The sequence below is a fragment of the Cyprinodon tularosa genome, unplaced genomic scaffold (genome assembly GCF_016077235.1).
Source record: "Cyprinodon tularosa strain WSP-4 unplaced genomic scaffold, ASM1607723v1 ctg271, whole genome shotgun sequence".
Taxonomy (NCBI): Eukaryota; Metazoa; Chordata; class Actinopteri; order Cyprinodontiformes; family Cyprinodontidae; genus Cyprinodon; species Cyprinodon tularosa.
The window spans coordinates 64,865-88,333 of record NW_024038976.1 but is presented as its reverse complement, the minus strand read 5'-3'; the positions used below and the strand labels follow the sequence as shown (position 1 = coordinate 88,333).

Below are 23,469 nucleotides of genomic sequence, written 5' to 3'. Positions count from 1 at the left end.
GCATAAGTTATGCACAAGTTTCTCAAAGGTTTTGGATAAACTAGACGGCACAACTTATAAGTAACTTACAATTAACATATGTCAGCGATCACATAACTTACCTGTAACTAATGGCCCATGTATGAGTATACGCTGGCTCAAAATTTCTTTATGTACTCGCTGTATTTCGACATATGCCAGCGTGCTTCGGCATGCTTATAACTTATACAAAACTGACCCATAATTTATCCAACATATGCCAGTGTTTTTGCCAGGCATATGCTGGCTAAATCGTCAAGGTGTGACAGGGGCTTTAATTTAATTGAACTTTATTGATCTTACACTGGAGAAATTCACCTCTGCATTCAACCCATCCCCTTGCGAAGCAGTGGGCTGCCAATTGCGCGGCGCCCGGGGAGAAGTGTGGGGTTAGGGGTCTTGCTCAGGGACCCAGAGTGGGAGTGGGGCTTGTACTCAGAACCTCTGAATACCAAGCACAATGCTTAGGATATAATTAATTGCATAAAGTGTTGACACACAAAAAAAATAAAATAAAGATTTGCTGCTATGATCTTTGGTAATAATGAGGCATGATTCACACTCAATCCTTATATCCTCCATAATGATGAAATCAATAAAAAGTCCTTATTCTATGCTGGGTTTTAAGAATAGCTCCAGTTTAGTGAAGAAAACTTGATTGAAACAATCAAGCCTTCGAAATGAACTTTGAAACACGTTTTGTTTGCTTTTCTTATTTCTTTGTTCATTTTCTAAATTATTTTTACAAACTTTTTATCAACACATAATTTTCATGCAATTGACCACACTGTATAATATGTTGTACTGAATTAGACAGAGTGTATTGGACTGAGTGTCTGAACCTGTTTTTTTTACTCGTTTGCATCGCACGAATAATTAACTGTAACCATTTATGAACTTTGGTCATTGATTTTCTTAACCTTAACCCTTAATAGGGCACTCAGTGAAATACTTTGAAAATCAAAACTTCAAGCCAATAGTGTTATTGGAATCCAGGAAGAGATCGTATTACCTTTGTAACATTCAAAAAATATGTATATTTTGATGGCAAAAAATGAATGTCAATGTAATAACAAGGAACGCCAACTTGCCCGAATATATTAAGAAAAATAACAAAAGTGCTTCTATAAGAAATTCATGAAAAACACTCTGAGAGTAAAAGAAATTTTTTTTTTTTTTGGTACAACATAACCTTAGAGGTATTAATGCTGGTAATGGCACTTACATTTTTTACTTTATAAACCTAAATATAATTGTTAACTAGGCTTATTAACTTTTTAACTTTACCTTTCAATTAGCTTTTTATCTTTTTTTCATTTTTTCCCAACTTAATTTACAGTAGGTAATATATCATTCAAGGGCTCATCTAATTGATAAAATTCCAAAATAAGATGTACAGCCATGTAGCAGTATAGATCTTGTGCTTCTGGACCTCACTGAGGGATGGGGGGGGAATCCATTTGTAAGGGGTATGCAAGTGATCAAAAATGGTATCTTGCCCCATAAAGGCTTAATACAGCTGTTGAATGTACCTTTATTGGGATAAACCAGGCTGAAATAGATTTGATCGGTTTAAAATGGATTGGGATCAATGTACGTTTGTTTTAAAAATTTCCCTGAGATTCTGGGATAAAAATAATGTCTGCCATTTCCTCTAGTGCGTTAAGTAGACTTGTGATGTATATTAGCATAAAACAAAAATTGTGAACTTTTAGAAGATCAACGAAAACATTAGTTGCCAGGTGTTCATTACTTATAAAAAGAAATACAAATGAAAAAAAATCAATTTAGGAGTATAGTGGAACGTTTGGTATGAATAAACAAACAGCAGAGGTAGAAGCGTTGCTTCTTGTAAAATGTTTTAGCAAAAACAGAAAGTAAGCTATTATATTTTGATTCTTTATTTTCTGCGTAACATCAAAACTAACCTCATAATGTGGACGCATCATATAGAAGATTGGTTAATATGTTTAGATTACCTCTGAAAAACGTCCCACCCCCTACAGCAGAAACCGAAATGGTTTCTCCCACGGTAGCAGCCGTCGGCCCAGACCAGCGCTCAGCTATGACTGCAAATCAATGAACCCGCCTGAGACAAACAGGACGCGGACCGGTCGACCGAAGTTTGGATCATTTTCAGAGGGGTTTTAATAACAACCGGACAGTTGAACCCGGGACATGGATACGGCAAATATGGACAAAAAGCTATTTCCGTCTTCTTTCTCGGACTAAAGAGGTCGCCCTTTTTTCTCAACTAATATTCAACCCACAAGCGAAATTTGATGATTTTTTTTTTTGCTGACTTAAAGTTAAAGTAACATTTTGTTCACATTGAGAATGATTTTTGCAAATACAGGAAACCCATTAAGGACTCCGTATCGCAAGCAGGTAAACCTCCTCAGTCTATATTTAATAACTATAATAAAATAATAATAATAAAAAAGAACTCCCAGCTCCTCTAAGCTGACTATAAAGTCGCAAATCGGGGTCGCAACTTTAGTGCAATAATATAAAGCTTTAAAGTTGCAATAGAGAACGTTTGTTCATTTAAGTCAATTTCTTGATCATAATTTGAGTTGAATTGCGTATAAGAAATATTCATTTTATTTGGCTCTAGTCCAGGATACGGGACTCAGACAGTCGGGACACTTTGTTACATAAACACCAGTCTCAGACTAAGCGTTAGTTCTTATGTTTTGTATCGTTTGAACAACCAACTACCCTTAAAAAGCAAGATTACATATAGGAAATGATACTTTGAAGTAGCTGGTCTTAAAGGTGGGTTTTAGTTGCGTTCAAATGTGCTGTTTCCAGATGTTTTAAGTGAGCAAATCAAACATTATGATTATTATTATGCTGATATTTCCATTTGGGTTTATATTATTCCACCAATGCAAAGCTGATAAACTCTTTTTCTACAGTTTCTTGTTGATTTTTTTGAGATTTATTTATTTTTTTATGGGACGCATTTCCTCGGCATTGCTCATGGTATTTTATCCTGTGGCTGGAGCTTCATGGGCGAGGCCTGTTACTGGAAACCCTGCGTATATTTCCGGCGAGCCTATGACGGCCCTGCTGGTCTGGTGCTGGCTGATAAGATGCCATCCTATCCCTTCCTCCACCGCCACTATTCCAGCGCTGCTGCTGTTGCTGAGCTTTCTGCCAGCTGTGTTAAAACAACAACAAAAAAAGAGAGAAAAACTTCCTCGCAGTTTCACAGGAAAAAGGGGATGTTGTAATTCCAAAGGCTGGAGGGAGAAAAAAAAATAAGGCTCAGGTTTCTTTGGTTCTTCTTTTTCAACTACTTTGGCATTTGTTATAACCTGCCTGTAAAACTTTTTACTTCCACACATTTTGTTCATTTGTCTTTGCTTCAATGGATTCCTTTACACATTTCCTTTCTTATCTGTACTCCAATATCACATGATGCACACTAATACAATTACTTTGAAATCTATATGATTTATATTTGAGTGAATTTATAGATTCCTGAGTATTGCTACCAATCAGCTGGAGACAATCAAAAGACATCGGTTGGTCAGGCTTGTTTCATGCTCAAAGGCATGTGAGGCACTTGACCGTTCGGTCACAAGAGAAGATCTTCTGGGCCGTGGTCCCAACTTGGGTTGCTCAATCCTGTCACCACCTCATGCTTGGGATTCCATGAGCTTCCTCTCGGCTCAGGATTCCTCAGAGAAGCGGGGGTGGGTTGGAGATAATCAGTATCAGATAGTAAGAAGGAGAACAAATCCCTGAAGGGGAAAAGACCAGGACATCTGGGTTTGTTAAACAGAAAGCACAAAGTTGCACAATTACAGCTCTCTCTCACCCACATGGAAGAAATACCCAAAATGCATTGCTGAAATGTAGAAAATCTTAAGATATATGAAACCGGACATACGTGGATAAAAAAAAACACAATGGACTTTTGCTTCAACTTGTGTAACATTAAAAGAGACTTAAGATTTCCTGTTTTTAGGATGACTAATTCCGGTAAATGCCATAATAATAGGCAGAATTGGTTATGGCATTGTTCCTTTACTCTCTTCTAATTCAGAAGTTTTGTTTCATGTTTCTTTGTGTTCATTATTAGTGCTTTTTAAACCCTACCAATCATGTTAGGTAAGTCGGCTCTAAGGTTTCCTTTCCCTTGCTTCTAATCCTCTGGTTGATGTCTTGAAGATGTTGCTTTAGTATTTCCTCATAATGTTCTTTCCCCATGATGCTATTTTAGGAAGCATACCAGTCGCTCCTCCTGCAACCCATAAAAAAAAAAACCTACTACGTGATACCAATAGTCACTATGCCCAAACACTTCCATTTTCGTTTCGTCAAACCACAAGACATGTCTCCAAAGATAAAGGTGTATCTCTGAGTGTGGTCGGAGTCTTTCCTTTGCTTTTGGAGTAATGGAGTAGTGGCTCTTCAAGCAATGTCAAAACTTGTCAATTTTTGCTAAAATTTCAGTATGTTTAGGCCTATAGCTTTTCTTCTGTTTTTTTCTTCTTTTTTTCACCAAAACGTGTTAATCTCAGGAAGAAAAAAAGATGTCTTCTTTTTGAGCAGCATTATAGCTGGAAGATCTCGTGCTCTTCAGACTCGTGTATAAATGAACAGATGCTATCTAAACACATCTCTTGGATTTTCTTCGATGATGTAACACAAGGCGGTATTGTATTTGAAATGTTGCCTTTCAACATGTTCATAGGTGTGTGACCCAGGACTCAGTGATCAATTTAATTTGCTGTTTATGAACAGTACAGTCTTTGAATTTTTATTTTTTTAAACCAATGGACTCTTTTGCTACCTTTGGACAGTGTGATGTCATCACTTTTTGTGCTGATATGTTGACTCATAACTGAGAGACTTGCACATACCTCTAATACCTTTCTATGAAAACATTTTGCACCTCATATTTTCTTTTCCTTTTTAAAAAAAGCATGTGTCACGGTATGTGTTTCATGGAATTCAGGTCAACTCTATGCAAGGATGATTAAAATAAAAGCAAGTTTTTAGAAGTATTTTCTGTCCATATTAGATTGAATTTGGAATGAAAAAAACAAACCCACAAATAAGCCCACTTTTACATCTCACTTAAATATTGTGAAGCTTACAAAGGCCATGAAATCATCATTCAAGGTTTTTTTTTTTTTTGTTATTATAAGATCAGTACCACTAAAAAGCTCTGACTTTTAAGACATTATCAAGGTAATAACACTGAATAATTTTGCCATTTTGTAAATAAAAATCATTTAATCCATCCTATCTATACTAAAAGAGATACAATTTAGTATGATATTATGTTAGACAGTCAGAAAAAGTTGTATTTTATACACATTTGTATACATTTATCTTAGCTTTAAACTGTTAGCTAAATTTAATGCAGGCTAAGTTAAAAAATAATGCCTTGAGAAACAAATGCAACACATCTAAGTATGAAGGAGTTCCCTGTATACCTGTGGGACTGGCTACAAAGGGAAGATCAATACTGCTGTCTGCATCAGAATCACTAAATAGAGCGGAACTTCCATGCTATAACTCCATAATTGCTAACCCCTGTATTTTTATATCTATATTTAAAATGTTCTCTTTTAAGCTATTTCTGCAGGGCTTTCAGACCCCTTTGCACTGAAGAGAAGCTAATCTGGATTTTTGATGCATACATTTCTTAATCCTTTCATTATATGCAACAGTGAGCAAGCAGTATTATATTTCGATTCTTATCTTGAATCAAAATGTTACGATGTACATGTTCATTAAAACATTTTACTTAGTTGTCTTTTGATTATCAAGATGTTTTTGTATGTTTCTACTTGCCAGCCTCCTGTTGCCCAGTTATCCCACCCGATGGCTCCACCCAGCCCAAGCACCAACAACAGCGGCAGCAGCTCAGGAGGCTGGGAACCTCTGAGTAAAACGAACCTCTACATCCGAGGTCTGTCCCCTTCAACCACCGACCATGACCTGGTCAAGCTCTGTCAGCCGTGAGTACCACACATCCTCTCCATGTTAGCTCTCATTGATTAGTTATTGATTTCTTTATTCTGCCTTGGCCAGTTTGAGTTTGCAGTGCTTGTCACTTATTGACAAAACTGGTAGAAAAACAAGACAGTGAAAAGGCTTAATGATTGATGTATAAGCTTTTTTTTAAGTGTTTTGTTTTTTTTGAAAAGTTTTACTCTTGTTACATTTTTCTGATAATGTCCGTTCACCTTCCTTACCAATAGAGCTGTAATAACCGAGCCAAAATCTATAATATTGGATTATTGTTTCTAAGTTCATACATTTGTTTCTAATAGAAGCCAGATTACTCAGTAGCAGAAATCATTTTAAAATAGTTATTTGGGTATAATGTTGAAGCTGATGTGCCTCCAATGCACCTAAAAGCCAGAACAAAATCTAGAAGTGGGGACAGGATATACAGCACACCTCGCTTACTCACAGCAGTGTAAGGTTGTGTGCACACCCTTGCAAAACCGACCACCTCTGTTTGGTTTAATCAGAAATAACCTGGGGTGCCCAATAAAAGTGTTTTTTTGTATTTTAGTGGTAAGGTCTAAATGATGTTCTAAAACTGGAACAGACAAAGTTCGATGGAACTGAATGGAAGCTGACAGGAAATGAAATCATATGTATGAGTGACGCCTGAACTGGCCTGCATACCTTAAAAAAATGTTTGGCTGCTTAAGTGCACTTTGATGCACCACTGAATTACCTCTGTTTAGTGCCTGGTTGCTACCAAAGAGGAACAGGGGTACATCTGAAAGGCTCTCTTTTTAATAGCCCTTGAGCCGCATTTAATGCTTGGAAATTACAAAGATTATGTGGATGGAACTGAAGAGGTAGCAGGAGGTATGTCAGTGCCGAGATGTCTGCAAAACCAACATATGGGTATTGTATCCAAGAAAATTCTGATGTGCCACTAGACTGTCTCTGTTTTATGACTGGAATTTAAGAAGACCTCAAAATGCACCTTGAAAAAGAGTGTCTGTTTTTTATTTTCAGGATTTTATGTGTAACTTTTTAAAATGGTAAATACAAAGCCCCCAAAAAGGTATATACTCTAGAAGAAAATGTATTGCAGTGCTCTGTTTGAGGCACATTTAGAAATAAAAGGAAGGTCAGCAGTTCAAGCCTTTTCACCTGGTTCAGTATCCACCTTAATCCTTAGCTAAAGTGTTCCTCTGACTGATTGGCACAGTACATAGTGGTATGTGTCTGCAGCAGCTGCAGCTGTTTTAAAACACAACAGACTCCCTTTAGATTGCCATGATCCTGTTTTGACATGACAATCTGCGTTAAAAATGTGCATTTTCTATTCAGATTACAGCCTGTTTAAATACTGTTATCTCAGAAATGATGTCATTGATGACAAAGTAAATTTTAAAAGTATTACTTAAATGAGTAAAATTAAAAGAAATGCTAACCAGTTGCTGCATTATGCACAAAGAATAGTTAAAAATGGCATTGCTGCTCCTTTAGATGTTATCAATGCTTTCCTTTGTTCTACGTGCAGTAAGTAACCGTTTTGAGACTGCAATATAAAATAGTTTCTAGTAACCTTAAAGTGTGGGGGCTGTAGTAAGATTTTACCATGGTAAGCCAGTTCTGACTGATAGAGGTTTTGTGTGATAAAAGTTGATAGGATCTGTGTAGTTTGGCTTGAGAAAAAAGGGACAACTTGAGATTAGTGTTTTGCACACATACTGGGGTTTTCAGCACCACATGGAAACCACTTCCTGTTTCTCATATTTTTGCAGTGATGTTATGGATTGTTGCTCAATCCTCCCTCTGTGTGAGTTTTATATAACTGTCTGCATCTGGTGCATAGGCCTGCTAACGGAAGATATTCTCTCTATTCCTCCTTCTTTAGGTATGGAAAAATAGTATCAACAAAAGCCATCCTGGACAAAACTACAAACAAATGCAAAGGTGTGTTTAGTCTTTGTTTTTTGTTTTTGTTGTTTTTTTCTCTGCCAGTCTTCTGTTTAAATGTATAAAATTACACTTAGCTCCCCTCACTGTCAAATAAAAATAACTTCGGTCTCTTTAAAATGCAGAACATTAAAGATAATCCAGTGGGAATATTTCACCAAAGTATCAGAGCTGTGGTTACAGCTGTTGATGGATCATGTTATTTTAGACCACCACTCTGCTTCCTAGCATTTCCATTTGCCCTGCTGTAAAACGTAGTTGAGTTTGTCCAATTCTGGTAGCCGGTCATGCAAATTAAAAAGGACTTATTGGCTTTTCACTTTGAGGAAGGCGTAGATTTGGTGATACAGATTAAGATATCTTGAATTTTAGTGTGTCTTTTAATTTTACTACATTTCCTGTTGTAGTTGCGATAATGTTTTGAAGACTTCTAGTATTAACCATAGCAAAGCTTAAAGTGAAATGTAGAGGAATAGTTTGCACTCTGACTCAGCTGGGAGAACTTGTTGCATTTCTCACAATTGATTTTAATTAATGTTACATAAAACAAGCAGCAGAACACAAAGTGTGTAGGTGCACCCTGTTTGCACCCCACAGGACAAAGAGCTGACCTGAGCCAGCAGTATCTGCATCCTCAGCTGTTTTTTTTTTCTTTCAGCCAAACAAACACATCACTAACTCACACACGAAGCCCCCACCCCCACCCCACACACACAGAACCGTAACCTGTATGTTAATACGCATTTAAAAGTGAGCCGTTTTGAATTTAGCTACCTTAGTAATATCTTGCAGAGACACCCTTCATTTCTTGGGGCATCTTTCTGCTAGCATCACACATCTAAAGACAGATCTGGACTAGTCTTCTATAGAGAGTAGTTCAACCAGGATAATCTCTGTAAATGGAAATTTGCAGAGGATTTGCAACATAATCTCTTTTGAATTTTGATCTTACTTTCAGTGGGCCATTCTAATTCATGAATATGTCCTTCCACTGCTGTTCTGCCTCTGTCTTTAGGATTGTTGCCTTACTGGAAGGGGAACCTCCACCCCTTCCCTCAACTCCTCTGCAGTCACTATCCTGTATTTAACTCTATTAACCATCTCATCAACTCTAGACAGCTTCCTTTTTTCACTGTGTGGGCGGTGAGTTTTCAGGTTGATCTCATCTGACCACAGTGAGTTCTTCGGTAATTTCTCCTAGAGTTCATTGTAACCCAAAAGGTTGTGGTGTTAGGATAATGAATAAAAGAGACCTGGTATTGTCAAAAGAGCTAAATCTGCACATTCACATTCAAAATATAAGAAACTATTAGCAAAAATAATTAAACTCCAAGTTAAATTTATTTCAATTCACAAATCTCAACTTGGCTAGATAAACTCAACTAAAACTATACAGCAAAAATAGATATGATGCAAGATGCAACTAATGAGCTTTGTACAAATAGTTCCATAGCTATAACCAAAGCTATATCTAAGAGATAATGCAGACCTTATACTGTCTGGCAATGCCTGAGCTCAGACTCACAAGAATAAAATCTACTATTCCTAATAGTGCAGAATCGTTTTGTATCAACTTAATTATCATAACCAGTTGTAAAAGGTACATATTTTGTATCCATCAAAATGAATAAAACAGTTATTTTTATATTATATAGATATTTTTTTTTAAGTAGAATACTTTGATTCTGCTTCCGTTTCTGGGGATTTGTTTTGATTATTTTTTAATTAATCATTTTGATGAAAAAGATGTAGCTATAGCATTTAAAACTAATCTAGACTTTAGATTGGATCTAGAAGAATCTAGAACTAATCTAGACTTAATAGAGTCCAATTTTGCAGGATGCCTAATCAGAAACCATTGATTATTTAAATGATTGATTCTAAATGCTTTTAGCGATAGCGGCTATTGGAACACAAGGGAGCTAATTTAAGATAACTATCTTTTGTCATAGTTTAGCATTTTAATAATTCAGTAATTAAAAACTTATTGAAATAAAGATGTCATACTTTTACAAACCTAAGCCAAAATATTAACATCAGGTTTAACCCTTTGAAACCAAGGGGTACCTTTTAAGATACCTCATCATTGTTACTCAACAACAATAGTGATAAACGAGCATTAATGACAACCAATATAGCAATGTATCATATCAAATTAAACTGTAGAATCTAGGCTACAAGCCAGCACAAGCCTTTGTAAAACTTGCAAAGCTAAACAAACATTATACTGAAATTAATTTAAGTGTAAAGAACAGTACATGGCACATTAGCAACCCATGAACTACATTTCTGTCTCCACAGCCACAACCCTCAATAAAACCATTCAAAAAATGCACATCAATTGAAATAAGAGACTTCGTAGAGTCGAGTCATGTTCTCCAATCTCCTATGAACCAAAGCATTGCAGAGATAGAAGCCAATAAGCAGCAAGAGATAAAACTGCTTAGCAAGAAACTAGTTTTATAAAATTATTTAAAATATCTCTTAACTTTGCTGTTTCTCTGCAAAAACAAAGTTTTACTGGTAAATCCACACATGCTTCATTGAAAGCGATCTCTATTGCAACAGAAAAACATACTTTTGGCATATCCACATGTCTTGAGCATTCAGTAGTCTATGCAAGCCACCAATCCAGATGCCTGATAAAGCTAACAGGCTGCCTTCGCTTGGCTCTGATTGGCTGAAACTTTTGTCAATCTTATCCACTTTAGTCTAGATACAGTCTACGGGCTCTAAAGATTGGATTGACGTATGATTCTTCCAACTCAACCAATCTGTGGCAGAGTTATCCCCCTGGAACCATACACAGCATGGTAGTATGAAAATGCGAGGGCGCAGATGTGTTTGTGTGGTTGAATGTTTAAATAGTTGGCCAAAATGTTTGGATTCAACTCTATTCAACATTATTAGTGATCTAAAAATAAAAAATAACATTTTCTTCATGAGAAAATGCAGATGGCACAGATGGTGCCAACTGTGCCAAATGGCCACTTTGGCAACCTTACCTGAACTTTTGTTGTGAAAAACACCTCTGTAATTCTGTTTAGCTTCATTTTAGAATTGGAGATCTTTCCAAAACCAGTGTTAACATGTTTGTACCTTAGTTTGAAAGAGAGTAATAGCTTCCAAAACATCATTTCAGATAGTTCCTGATGCTAAAAATGTGTTTTATTGTTTTCAGGCTAGATTTGAAATTTTGCTGTGCCATCTTTACTTACTCTTCATCATTAACACATATACTAATATTTACACATCACCGTGAATCTCACAAGAGTTTTCTTAAATTTGACACCAAATTTATTCAAATAGGCCTTGTGGTTGCAAAGATATAGTCACTTTGATCAGAGCATGTCATTTTGAGAAAAATGGGCCTAGGGCTCAATAATTCAAAAGTGTAGCTCAGCTTATTAGGCAGCATTGGAAAAAAAATTTAAAACAGCGAAATAAACTATCTTAAAATTGCTTCAATCGAAGCCAGATTTTTCTACTATGACAGTGGTGGTTAGCTGGGGCGTTTGGAAGTGAAGTTAGCAGATTTGGATGTGTTGAGTTGGGGCAGTGGTTGGGGAGATTTTTTGGGGGAAACAATGCAGTTTGCAGGGCTTGCAGCAGTTTGTTGGTGGCTCATATGACTTCTTCATTTCTGGGACAGTCCTGAAAGGGGAAAAAACTTTGCTTTGAATGATTTGAGATACCATCTTTGCTTCAACTCTTGTTCAACTCTTTCCTGCAACAAAACAAAGTAAGGCTAACATCTCCCTGTGTTATACTGGTTGCCGCCATGCGAAACGTGAACTATGTTTGCTGTTATTCCACTCTTGTTTCTGGGTCCCCATGACATAACATGCATCCCCATCTATAGTCTTAAATGATCTAATTCTGTTTGCCATCCATATTTCATCCCATGTTCATGTTTGTCTCATGACTGTGAGGCAAAGCACCAAGCATAATAAATCTGCTGAGAGCAGTCGGTTAAACTCTATCTTCTATTGGGGTATCTGTGTGAAAAGAGCTTGAATAATTTGTGAACTGCATCTTTTACATATTAATTGGATTATCATGGACCCATTTATGTTCTACTTCATTTGAGAATTTTGCATAAACTGCAAAGGAAATTTTTGACTTGATAAAATATTAAAAAGTCAGAGACCAAGGAGGGAATATTAATATAACACACATGTGAGCTATGTATTTGTGATTTCGTTGCTACCAAAAACAAAGAGGGGAAACACAGAAGTAGTTCTGCGGTTCAATGTGCAAGATATCAAACAGCATCCTAACTGTCCATCTAATCTCCTCAGGATACGGTTTTGTGGACTTTGATAGTCCTGCTGCAGCCCAGAAAGCCGTGGGAGCCCTAAAGACGTCTGGTGTCCAGGCCCAGATGGCCAAGGTAAGAGCTTTTGACAGATTCATCTGGATATCTGATACATGTGAGCTGCTCAGCAATGCTGCCATGAACTATAGGATGAGGGAGTCTTTGTGGGGAAAATCAGCAAAATATGATTTCTTAACTGTATGCTTTATGGACAAATGTCTTCACATATTTAATCAATGCTTTACAGCTGAATCTTGCAGGAGAATGATGAGCTCTGTTTGTGTGTGTGTGTGTTGCAACTAATGAGCTATATTTAATTTGATGAGGACTACCTTTATTTAGACATGGACAGTCGTCCCTTCACTAACCTGAATAAGTACAGCTGATGTTTCTTCGTGAAGTTCAAGGGTCCAGCATTGGCGCCACTGATTAGTGGTAATATTACAAGATGAGCTCATTTAGTATGAATATGTGTATTAACTGTGATCTAGTTTATTACGAACAAAGCCTCAGCCTTTTCTGATTATCTCAAGAAGTTTATTCATAGAGTTGTTTTCAGGAGAAAATTTGTCCAAATCTCCTCAAGAGCAGATGTAATTTTATTGTGTGTTTTTCAAGTTTTATTAATGACAGTATGGGGTTAGGAGTATGAGAACGGCTCTAACATAACCTTTCTCAAAGGGAAGTAAATATATGTGTGTTGTTATAGCAACAGGAACAAGTAGGGGGAAATCAGCTCCCTTCATAGCATCAACTAAGAAAAAAACACTGGTTACCTCATTTTGTAGTCTCTGTATCTATCAGGCATCGAAAGATAAAAACTTAGCTATTTTATTCTGATATATGGAATCTATATTACATATTTTAATTTTGCTACTGAGAAGTTTGAGCCCTTTGTTTTTTTTTTTTTTTTTTTTTTTTTATCCACCAAGCCATCACTGTGAGATCAATAAAGACAATCAATCAATCCTTCAGTAGGGTTGTTCATGCATCACTTTTCCAGAGATAAGTGGGGACTCTCTGTGAGAGCATTCATATATCTAGAAAAAAGAACTTTCTTTTTAATAGCAGGGTCATCAACAACGTTACAGCTGATTTTAACAAAGATGCACCTAAAGAGTTTGTTTGTGATTTTACAGTATTTATCATTTACAAGGAGCATTCATTAAACATATATGTTTTTAGCGTTACTGCTGTAAGCCTTAATTCATTATTTGTAGTGGAAGCAGCAGAAACGTTACAGTGCATGTGAGAGACAGAGCAGTTGTTGTAAAACTAAATAAAAAACAATTTTTTGATCTGTATTAGTGAGCGGCGGGGTATACTGTGATTTCATTCAAGCTGCCAACATGTCTAGATTTAGCATGTTCCCTGCTACACTGGTTGGAAGTAAAATAGGATAAAAGAGACCAACCTTTGTGTTATACATTGAGTTTAGGCTCATTTTATCCCCTCACCTCTAAACATCTACAAAATAGCACTAGATTGCTCCTTTTTTTCCTAACTAACTTTTAAAAAAGAGCAGAAAATGCTGGAGTTTCCTGTAACGGTTTATTTTAAGACTCTAGAAATTATTAGCAGCCTAATCCAATATGTTCTCATAGAAAGGACAGTTCTACTTGAAATAACTTCTCATATTTTCTGAACTTTAACCTTTTTTTTAAGACCTTAGCAATACTGAAAATGGGTAACCTTTACCCTTTTTACCACTACAACACTAAAGAGGAGTGTTGTTAATGTTCCCCAGTAGCTCTTCTAAGAACAGCCAATTTCTTGCCAAAGATGGAAATTCTAAAAGCCATAATAATCTAACTTGCATATCTAACTAAGGTTATGTTTCTATTAACATGCAGAGAATCATGCATGCATTCCTCATAATTCCTTCTATCAAACACTTTTGACTTCAAATTGTTGAATGAGATATTTTTGTTATATTAGCTTTTAAAATAAGAACAAAAGTATCTTGTCAAGATCCAAGTGCCTCTAACAACTAGTAAAAAGAGACTACTTCTTTATAAGGACCTATAGCTGTGTCTCATATTTCTGCTGATGGTGTTAAAAAAAAATAAAGCAGGAAGTCAGCTGAACCGAAGCTCCATCCACAGTTGGCTGCATGTACAGATCTTTTTATCCCACTGACCTTTCCCACATAAACCCCTAACAATAACAGTGGCGACACTTTTAGATAAGCAATTCATGAGGAAACCCAAAATGGAGAGGTTCTAAATTTAAAAACATTTAAAGTGAAATTCCCTTCTTTTGCACGAGTACCCAAGTTTCTCATTTTCTGTTTCAATAATCTGTCTCTTTCCCCTCTTTTTAATCATGCAGCAACAGGAACAGGATCCAACGAACCTTTACATCTCCAACTTGCCTTTATCTATGGATGAGCAGGAGCTGGAGAATATGTTGAAGCACTTTGGCCAAGTCATATCCACTCGCATTTTAAGGGACCCCAATGGAGTCAGCAGAGGAGTGGGCTTTGCAAGGTTGTATATCTGCTATTATATATGTTCGATTTAACATAAAACTTTATTAACCTGCTCTTTTGTGTACTGATATTTATTTGGTGCTAGACCCCAAAATAAAAGCCAATGGATGGCCTTCATAAGTCACAATGTTTATTTGTGTAATCCAGTAGCTCTCTGAATGCCTCAGAGGCTTGTTGGGTAAACAGAATCATGTGAACAATGGAGACCAGAGGTACAATTAGGGAAAACTAAAAAGCTGGGTTAGGTTAAACACATTTTATTTAAAAAAAAAAATACTAAAATGACAGGAATTAATCAGAGAAACATAGAGAAGGCTCATAGTAACCAAAGTCTTTCCTTGCTCTTGGACTTGCCTGACTTGAGCAGTATACAGCTGCAGAACATTATTTTATCAACAACTAAGCGTTAAAATTCAGTCTGAATTCAATTGGATCCAATAAAAGTTTTTGTTTAAACGTAGAAAATGATAACAGTGCCAGTGATGTCTATGGGCTGCCGGTGAGAGGAGAGGGAGAAACCTTTTTCAGTGTTTCTGTTTGAACAGCACAGAGAAAGAACATTCACTAACCGAGTTCAGTTCCTTGCTTGGGCCTCCCTCTCACCCTGGCTTCACCTATTGCTAGGTTAGTTAATGTTTAGCCATTTGTATGTTCTCTTCAGATTTGTCTGTTTGACTGCCTTGTCTGATGAGGACTACCTTTATTTAGGCATGTATTTGACTTTCCTCTACCATACAGGTCCTTATACGCATTGTGGCAGTGCACCTAACATTAAAAGCTAAGCTCAAACATTTAGTCTGGAGTTGATGATAGTTAGCTTTCTAATGAGATTTTCCATGAGCATTTGCTGCAACAACCTTATTATTGTTATTTTTACACCAACCTTTCGTAAAAATGTTTTCTCGTTGGTTTTATCTTGGTCTTAGTGTTGAGTCAGGTCTTCCCGACTACCACACCGACTCACTGGAGCTGTTAAGGAGATTTATAGATCCTAAGCCGAGGTGGGGTAATCTATACAGATGACAAAAGACAGGCTTTTAATTTTGCGCTTAACAAATCTGTTCTTTGTGGAAGAGTTGCAAAATTAAACCACCGTTGAACGGAAGCCATAGAGAGACACAATAAATGTGAGAGAAAGCCTTTGACAGAGAGACACTGCACTTAAAGGAAAAAGTCACTTCCTTTCAGGGTGAATCCACCATTTCCTCTTAATAATGCAGCATTGACAGGATCATGAAGTCGGGATGTCTGTCTTCAGTAAAAACCGAGAAGCTGGACAAACTTGACGAAAGCTGAATGAAGTGTTAACTATTTTGCAACACAGGGACAAGCAGTTTCTGCCACTAGATGTGTAAAGCAGGTACAAATGTAACGCAAAAGATTTGCAGCTCTTGTCTCAGCAGAACATGGTGTCACAAGATATTGAACTCAAGTGCGCTATATACAAAAGCAGGCCACACCTTTCAGATTTTTATATAGAAATATTTTTAAAAGATGTATTATTTTTTCCTCTTTAAAGTTATCCCCTTATATGTGTTGCTTTATCATAAATATTCCGAACAGTATAGACCTCAGTTAGTTAGTGATCTGTAAAAGATACAACTTGGAGGGATTTAAATACTTTTGCTACCTTTGATTACTGAAGCTTCTTCCGTCATTCGATCTGCATGTAATAATTTCCACAGAATATATCTGACATTTCTTTAAGGTCAAAAGTTGTTCTTTTTTTTTAACCAGTAAACAGGAAGAGCTCATTGCTGCACACACAGTACTAGAACCAGGAAAACAGACAAGTAGGAGTCTCACTTTCACAAGCATTAAACAGAAACAGATTGAGATGTAAATGTATGTACAACTAGAAACTCGCTTTAAAAATAGTTTTAGAGTGATTGTAAGACTTAATTACTGCATATAATTTTTGGCTTTCACCAGTCGTACTTGTACAACCTGACATTTGAATGGCTGGACAGACAAAGCCTAGATCACGATTATAAAAGCAAAACTTATTGTGCTTTTGTTGGAATTGTTGTAGCTGGGTGTGTTCCTGTAGGTGTGTTTGGATAAAATGCCCTTAAGACTACGCACTTTTGCACTCCATAAGTCATGATTTTAGCTGTCTTTAATGGTACAGCAGCACTTCCACCAAGCTGCACAGGAAACGGTTTTAGGAAAGCACCTGAGCTGCTCTTGTTACTTGAGTTATTTGCTAATATGGTATACTTCGTTTGCTTTCTCTGTGTGCAGGTTGGAGTCAACTGAAAAATGTGAAGCAGTAATTTCTCACTTTAATGGAAAGTTTATCAAAACACCTGCAGGTGTTCCAGGTAAGAGAATAGTGAAGGATTGTTACAAGGCCCACACCGCTGTTACAATGTTAGCTATTCTACTTTGCTGTTCTATATATCTATAAGATTGAAATAGGTTTCATCTTTTATGGCTGTAGCCTCTCTTTACTGGGTGGAGCTTTATCTGTGGCAAGTCACATGATTAATGCATCCAGAAGGAGTCAGTCTGTCTGGTGGTAAGCAGCTTGTAAGCACTCAGCTCAGAGTGCAGAGCAAAGACAAAAGTGAAAGCAGCTACCACTACCTCTCCAAGCTTTTTAATTGGATTATTAGACTGAAATAGTCTTTGCTAGCCAAGCCTCCTTCAGGAAGGGTAGGAGATTACATCTCCACACCTACTAAATTATATGTCTCAGTTCCCAGGCTACTTAATAAACCTATAATCCCCTCCCTTCATGGGTTAAAAGGCTGGATAGAAAGGATTGACATACACCAGAATATGATATGTGTTGTGGCAGTGCTATGTGATAAAAAAGGGTCCTTTATTACACATTCCTTACAACTCCCTCCTTCTTTAGGACCATCTGAGCCACTGTTGTGCAAGTTTGCTGATGGAGGACAGAAAAAGAGACAAAGTCATCATAAATTTGGCCAGAATGGTCGAGCCTGGGGAAGAGACTTGGATTCCAGATTGGTGAGTCGGGGCTCAGGAAACATAACTAGCAAAGTTCAAGTCCTGATCAGTTGTTTTTTAAATCATAGATAATGTAGCAGTGAGCTTGAAAAGGCATATTCACTTATTAAAGCCTTTCTGACTTTAAAGGGATTTTAAAAATACAATAAAATATATTTTGCAAGCCTTCTAATGAATTTTGATGAGAATGTGAATTTGTTTCACATTTGCTGTAATTATCATTTACCTCAATGCAATGAGTCTATGAATAGTCTCCTGGTAACCGAATTTTGCATTTGGCCTTGTTATTTAACCTGCAGATACAGTATATGATAAGTCTGATTAACCAAAGGCATGCAGTCAAACAAGTCACGTTTCAGGTTATGTGGGTTCAGTCCAGTCAGCAGGTGTTTCTGAGAACAGCTTTTACTGTCCCCAGTCCTGCTTGACTGCCTTGCTCAGGACATTCCTTCAACATGATTTGATCAAATTGCTTTGCTGTTGTCTTTTATTAGATGCTAATACCTAAACCAACAGGCTCATGTCAGTTCAGCTGTCTGGACTGACGATAAGTTACTTCTGATAAACTCTGAGTTGGACTCTAAATTTTTTTCCTATTTCAATAGAAAACAAAAATATGACAATTATTTATTGTACTTAATTCCCTATGCAATTTTCCCGAAGTATATTGGTCCATGTGTCAGTCCATTACTCGTTTCTTCCATTTATCCGTCCATCCAGTTTTCCAAGGGTTTATCTATGAACCTGTTTGTCCATCCAACTATCTATTCATCCATTAATCCATCCACCGTACCCTCATTTGTCTTGCTGGAGGCTACTAGCTTAGTTGAAGATGCTAATCTTGTGACTTCTTTTGTGTCAGGCTGGAATGACGCTGACATACGACCCCAACACAGCTGCTATGCAAAATGGGTAAGCATAGATTAAAGCGCATAGTTGCAATGACTGCACCTAACTGAAGTCAACCATTTCCATTTCCAAATGCATGTGCTTCTCTGTTCATAGCTTTTTTCCAGCTCCATACAGTATTTCTAGCCGAATGATCGCTCAAACGTCCATGTCTCCATACATGTCTCCAGTTTCAACATATCAGGTTTGTTTTGTCTTTGCAGCTCTTTATAGAAGTTCACATTTCAGTGTGCTATATCAGGAGAAAGACAGAGGGCAACGTGACCTTTAATCCTTCCGCATTGTTGGCAATAGCATGTAATCATTAGATATAGCATATTTGCTGTGGTAATGTGGAAAAATAAATGTATTTCTTTTTTTGTTTTATTCGTATTTATAAATTTTTTTCAGGTGCAGAACCCTTCCTGGATGTCCCATCAACCCTACATCATGCAGCATCCTGTAAGAGCATTTATATCCCGGTTTTCCCTGATCACTCCTCTAATGCATTTCCCTCTGTTGTTGTAACAAAACCGGAACATTTTTCTGAAAACATACATGGAAGATTAGGCAAAAGGTGAAGCTAAAATGCTAAACCGTCTGTGCAGGAATGTGAAAACAACTTCCTTTGGAGAGTCTTTATAGATAAGTGCATTTAATGACAGATGCTTAATATTTTACAACAGATGGCTCTAAATTGAGAGAAGAGCTGGGTTTTTTTTTTTTCCAGGTTTGGTAATTAGCCAGCAGATGAGAAAACACTGTCTGAGGAATCAGGCCAGCCAAGATGCTCACAGACAGCTCTGTCAGCTGTGAGCACAGGCATACTCAGATTTCACTTTTACATATTCACTCCCTACAAAGCTCTGATGTAACGTTCATCTAGAAAAACAGGTTAATGTATTTTTATTTGCATAACTGTCATTATCATCAAAAAAGGGTTCTCTAAGCATCTAAGATGCAGAGTAAAATGTATTTATTAGACATTTTGGGACTAAAAAATGCTTTTCTCTGCCATCCTCCTGTTTCTGCAGGGTGCGGTGATATCGCCATCTATAGACCCGTCTGTGTCACTGCAGCCTACTTCAATGATGAGCCCTCTTACTCAGCAGATGGGTCACCTGTCTCTAGGCGGTTCAGGAGCGGTAAGAGATGGGTTCAGAGATGAGCTTGCACTTTCTCTTATTTAATAAAAAAAGCTTTTAAAAAGTATGTGATTCATTTCTAAAAAGTAATAGATCAGTGGACCACAAACTTAGTGCTAAAAGGTGTGAAACTGATTTTTAAGGTTTGTGTAATTCCCTCTTTTTCGTGACTGGTTTATAATTCAGTTGAAGATGCTGCAACTAATTGTGTGCAGTCAAAGCTTACAGCAGGTGTTGTTCTCTTGTTAGTTTTGTATGTACACAATGTTTAATGCTTTGTTTTAAATAGCCTAATAATTGATGATTAAGGGCTATTTCATCAGGAACATACATTTACAACAGTATTTCAATTTTTGGAGGATCCAATCCATGAACGACCATATCTGTTTTTTTATTTCTTTGTAAAGATATGTCCAGTTCCACAGTTTCAGCCTCATTTTTCAGATCACAGACATCAAAGGACCCAAAAAATTTGTTAACTTACTGTTCGCTCTTATTAACCATGAAAATATTCTACGTGTTTATTTGTTTCTCATATTTGCAGTTCATGGCTGCCAACACAGCTATGCAAGGAACTTATATCCAACAGTACACACACATGCAGCCAGCAGCTGTCCCTGCTGAGGTGGGTGAATTTGAGACGATGCAGTCTTCTCTTGTAAGACAAAAACCTCAAGGCTAAAGTTGATCTCATGGTGTGTTCCAGGAAAATGGTGTCCAGACTCAAGTGGACTCATCCGACAGTCACTCCCCGTATTCCTACCAGCAGACCAAGTAGTGCTTTGGTAACATTTTGACGTGAGCAGAAGCAATCATATCTCTAAACCCAGTGGACGCTAAAGAAGTTTAAAAGATTTTTTTTTTTCCTGTTTCTTTTTTTTTTTTCTTCCTATACCTTCAGAGTTTATCTGAAATTATCAAAAGATTCATATCTTATTGAGAGTTTTATTTTCATATAAGATTGTGTTGTTTTTTTTTATGTTTTTACTGGGGTTTCTCACAGGATGCAAAAGACTCTCATTTCCATTCATGTAAATTCCAAGATTGTAAATACTTTTTATTTTAACTTTTTTTTCCTGGGTTTCTCTAAAAGACATTTTGAAAATGCGTTGTGCATGCTGTGTGCGTGTTGCTAAACTGAATTGTTCAGTGTTGTTTTCTCTTTAAAGAAACTTCTCTTTGAATTTTCCTCCATTGCTTTGACATGGCTGCCCAGAGTCAGAAGTAGTAGTAAATTGGAGACAAAAGGAAAATACAGAGACTGGCTCTCCCCTCCTAGGCCCAATGTAAAGGTATAAAAATATCCGAACAAATGGCTTGAATCAACTGACTACATGTAATTATTGTTTTGAAAGTAATATTTATTTTATAGCTTAAGGCCTTAAATTGCATGGATGTTAAAACTCTCTTGTGACATTTTCTAGCTTTTTATCATGGTATATTTTTGGTAGTTTAAATTAAACTTGGCAGGGTAAAGAATTTGGACCGAATAAATGTATTTTTTTAGGTGATAGTTGTCATTCTTAACGGCAAAAGTATAATTTCCGTTCTTTTTTTAATGAAAAGAAAACAGACATTATAGTGAAAGAACAATCAAAGCCTTACAAAAAACCACTAAAATGAGTTGGCTGGATATTTTGATTTATATATTCCTTGCTCTTTGTTAGGAAACAAACTAAATCATTTTATGTTTTGTTTCTTCAATCAATGACTGTAAGATTTGTCTTTTTAACCAGGGTTTGAGGGATTCAAACTAGACTACAGTTTGGACACTGTGCCTTTCATAAAGATTAGAATTGAGGAGGAAAGTGAGACACTTTGCCAATGGAACAAAACATTTTAGAAAGAAAAAAACAATTGCATCGTCTTATTTCAAGTGCAAATTATCTAATGATCTTATTTTAAGAGTAATAAATCTAATTTCATTGGCAAATCATCTTTTAACCTGATGAAATTAAGGGTAAAAACACCTAATTTAAGAAATCTTTACTTATTTCTAGATCGTTTTTACTGTGTATGAACACAAACACATGCGGTGGTGTGCCAGCAGATTTTTATTACAGAAACAAATGGAAAATGTTTAATTAAAATAAAAAATGCTCCAACAAATAAACAAATACAACACTGTATTTTAAAAGGAAATAGTTGTATTTAAAGTCAGTGGATGTAAGCAAGTGTTCTGCTTAAAGTTTGATCCTCAAAGCCTGTGATTTGAGCTGGTCGCCAGCCGGACCAGTGATCTACCTCAGAGTTTGCTTTCTCCTCTGCATCCGGTCGGGTTAGCAGGTCCAGCCCGTCCTTCCAGACCAAACTCCAAACTCAGGAGCTGGCTGCATACAGTTGTTTACTTTTCCTGTTATTTGTGTATGACTGCATAGTTAGAATCAAATAAGAGGACAGCTGCATTTTATTTCTAGAGCCTTCTTATACGTATAAGATTCCAGGGATTGAGTTAGAGCAATCTCAACAGATATTGCAGCCCTTCTTAAAAATCTATTAATCTTTTTAATAAGTTTTTGCAGTGCTTCTGACACTGATTCTGTCTTTTGGGGAGCAGTTCAGTCAGCGGCCCAAGACAAAGTTGTTGTTTTTTGTTGTTTTCTTTTGCCACTGCCACAATTTTTGAATCCCCCCAATGTGTACAAGAACTTTTAATGAGTACTTGGTGTCTCTTTTTAGGCACATTTCCAAATATGATAGATGCTTAACTTTTTTTTTTGTGTGTAACTTTTAATCAATAAAAACAAAAATCAGAAAGGAATTCCTAAAAAGGAAAATGGCTTCCCAGTTCAACTTTCCCATATAAAAAGTAAGAAATTATTAAGACTTTAAAACGGCTAGAAGTAAGAAAAGCAAGGGTGATGATGTTACAAAAAAAATGACTTGGTGGGAACTGCAGGAGAGCGACAGCTTGGGGTCACTAGTTTTCTAAAGCGATGATTTCACGGCTCATGTTGGCATCTTTATTATGGCAACTTGGAACTCTGGAGTGCAACAGAAATTGTTTTAGACCAAAAAATAAAAAATTGCATTGTTGTTTAAAAAAAACAAAAACAGGTTTAGTCTTTTAATATAAAGTATTGCCCCTGTAATTTGCTTGGATCTGAAACAAATGTCAAGGGCCAACTATGGTAATACTTGAGATTTTCTATGTAATGCCTGAGACTGATGAAAAATACTGTCTTAGTGAGGTTTATGCTGCTAGTGGTGTCTGAACCAAGTGCCATAGTATGGGTCAAGAGCTAAAAAGGTGCTTAAGGGAAAAAAAAAGCTCATAATAGTAACCACCATATTAAACATCCATTAAGTTATATGAAATTGTTCTAACTTATGAAGAGTTTTGTATAGACAGATTGAGGAAATACGAGATTTTCACAGAGCTGTACAAAGGTTGCTTTTTTATTTCTGCCAAAGGTAACATATATGTGCAGTTCAATTAACTTTTTTCTGTGTTTCTGTTTTACTAAATGTGTTTTGTGGCTAAAATTTATTTTCTTCTCTACATATGTTGCTCATGGTTTATTCTGTTTTTTTTTTTGACATTTTTTTTAATAAAAGCAATTTGGTTTAAAGGTTGTGTGCTTTAAGTATTTCTATAGAACTGATAAGCAAAACTATATTGCCAAAAATATTTGCTCTGCTGTCTTCTCTCATTTATGAGTTTAAATAACTTCCTAATCCAAAGCGGTTCAACA

General features: G+C 36.5%; 1 protein-coding gene across 2 annotated transcripts; it reads left to right on the top strand.

The window, feature by feature from the left end:
* Positions 1-2,041: 2,041 nt before the first annotated feature.
* On the top strand, positions 2,042-21,577 carry LOC119786430 (RNA-binding motif, single-stranded-interacting protein 1). 2 transcript variants are annotated; one of them, XM_038289772.1, is made up of 14 exons: positions 2,042-2,254; positions 2,375-2,406; positions 5,839-6,002; positions 7,892-7,950; positions 12,255-12,346; positions 14,603-14,760; positions 17,007-17,086; positions 17,626-17,741; positions 18,604-18,653; positions 18,747-18,834; positions 19,041-19,091; positions 19,664-19,774; positions 20,319-20,399; positions 20,481-21,577. In XM_038289772.1, exons 3-14 carry the CDS (start codon positions 5,866-5,868, stop codon positions 20,550-20,552), a joined length of 1,095 nt encoding a protein of 364 aa, XP_038145700.1. In that variant the 5' UTR covers positions 2,042-2,254; positions 2,375-2,406; positions 5,839-5,865; the 3' UTR covers positions 20,553-21,577. The 2 variants fall into 2 exon arrangements, with proteins under 2 accessions (XP_038145700.1, XP_038145699.1); XM_038289771.1 differs by having other exon boundaries at positions 2,042-2,406.
* The last annotated feature ends 1,892 nt before the right edge of the window (positions 21,578-23,469 follow it).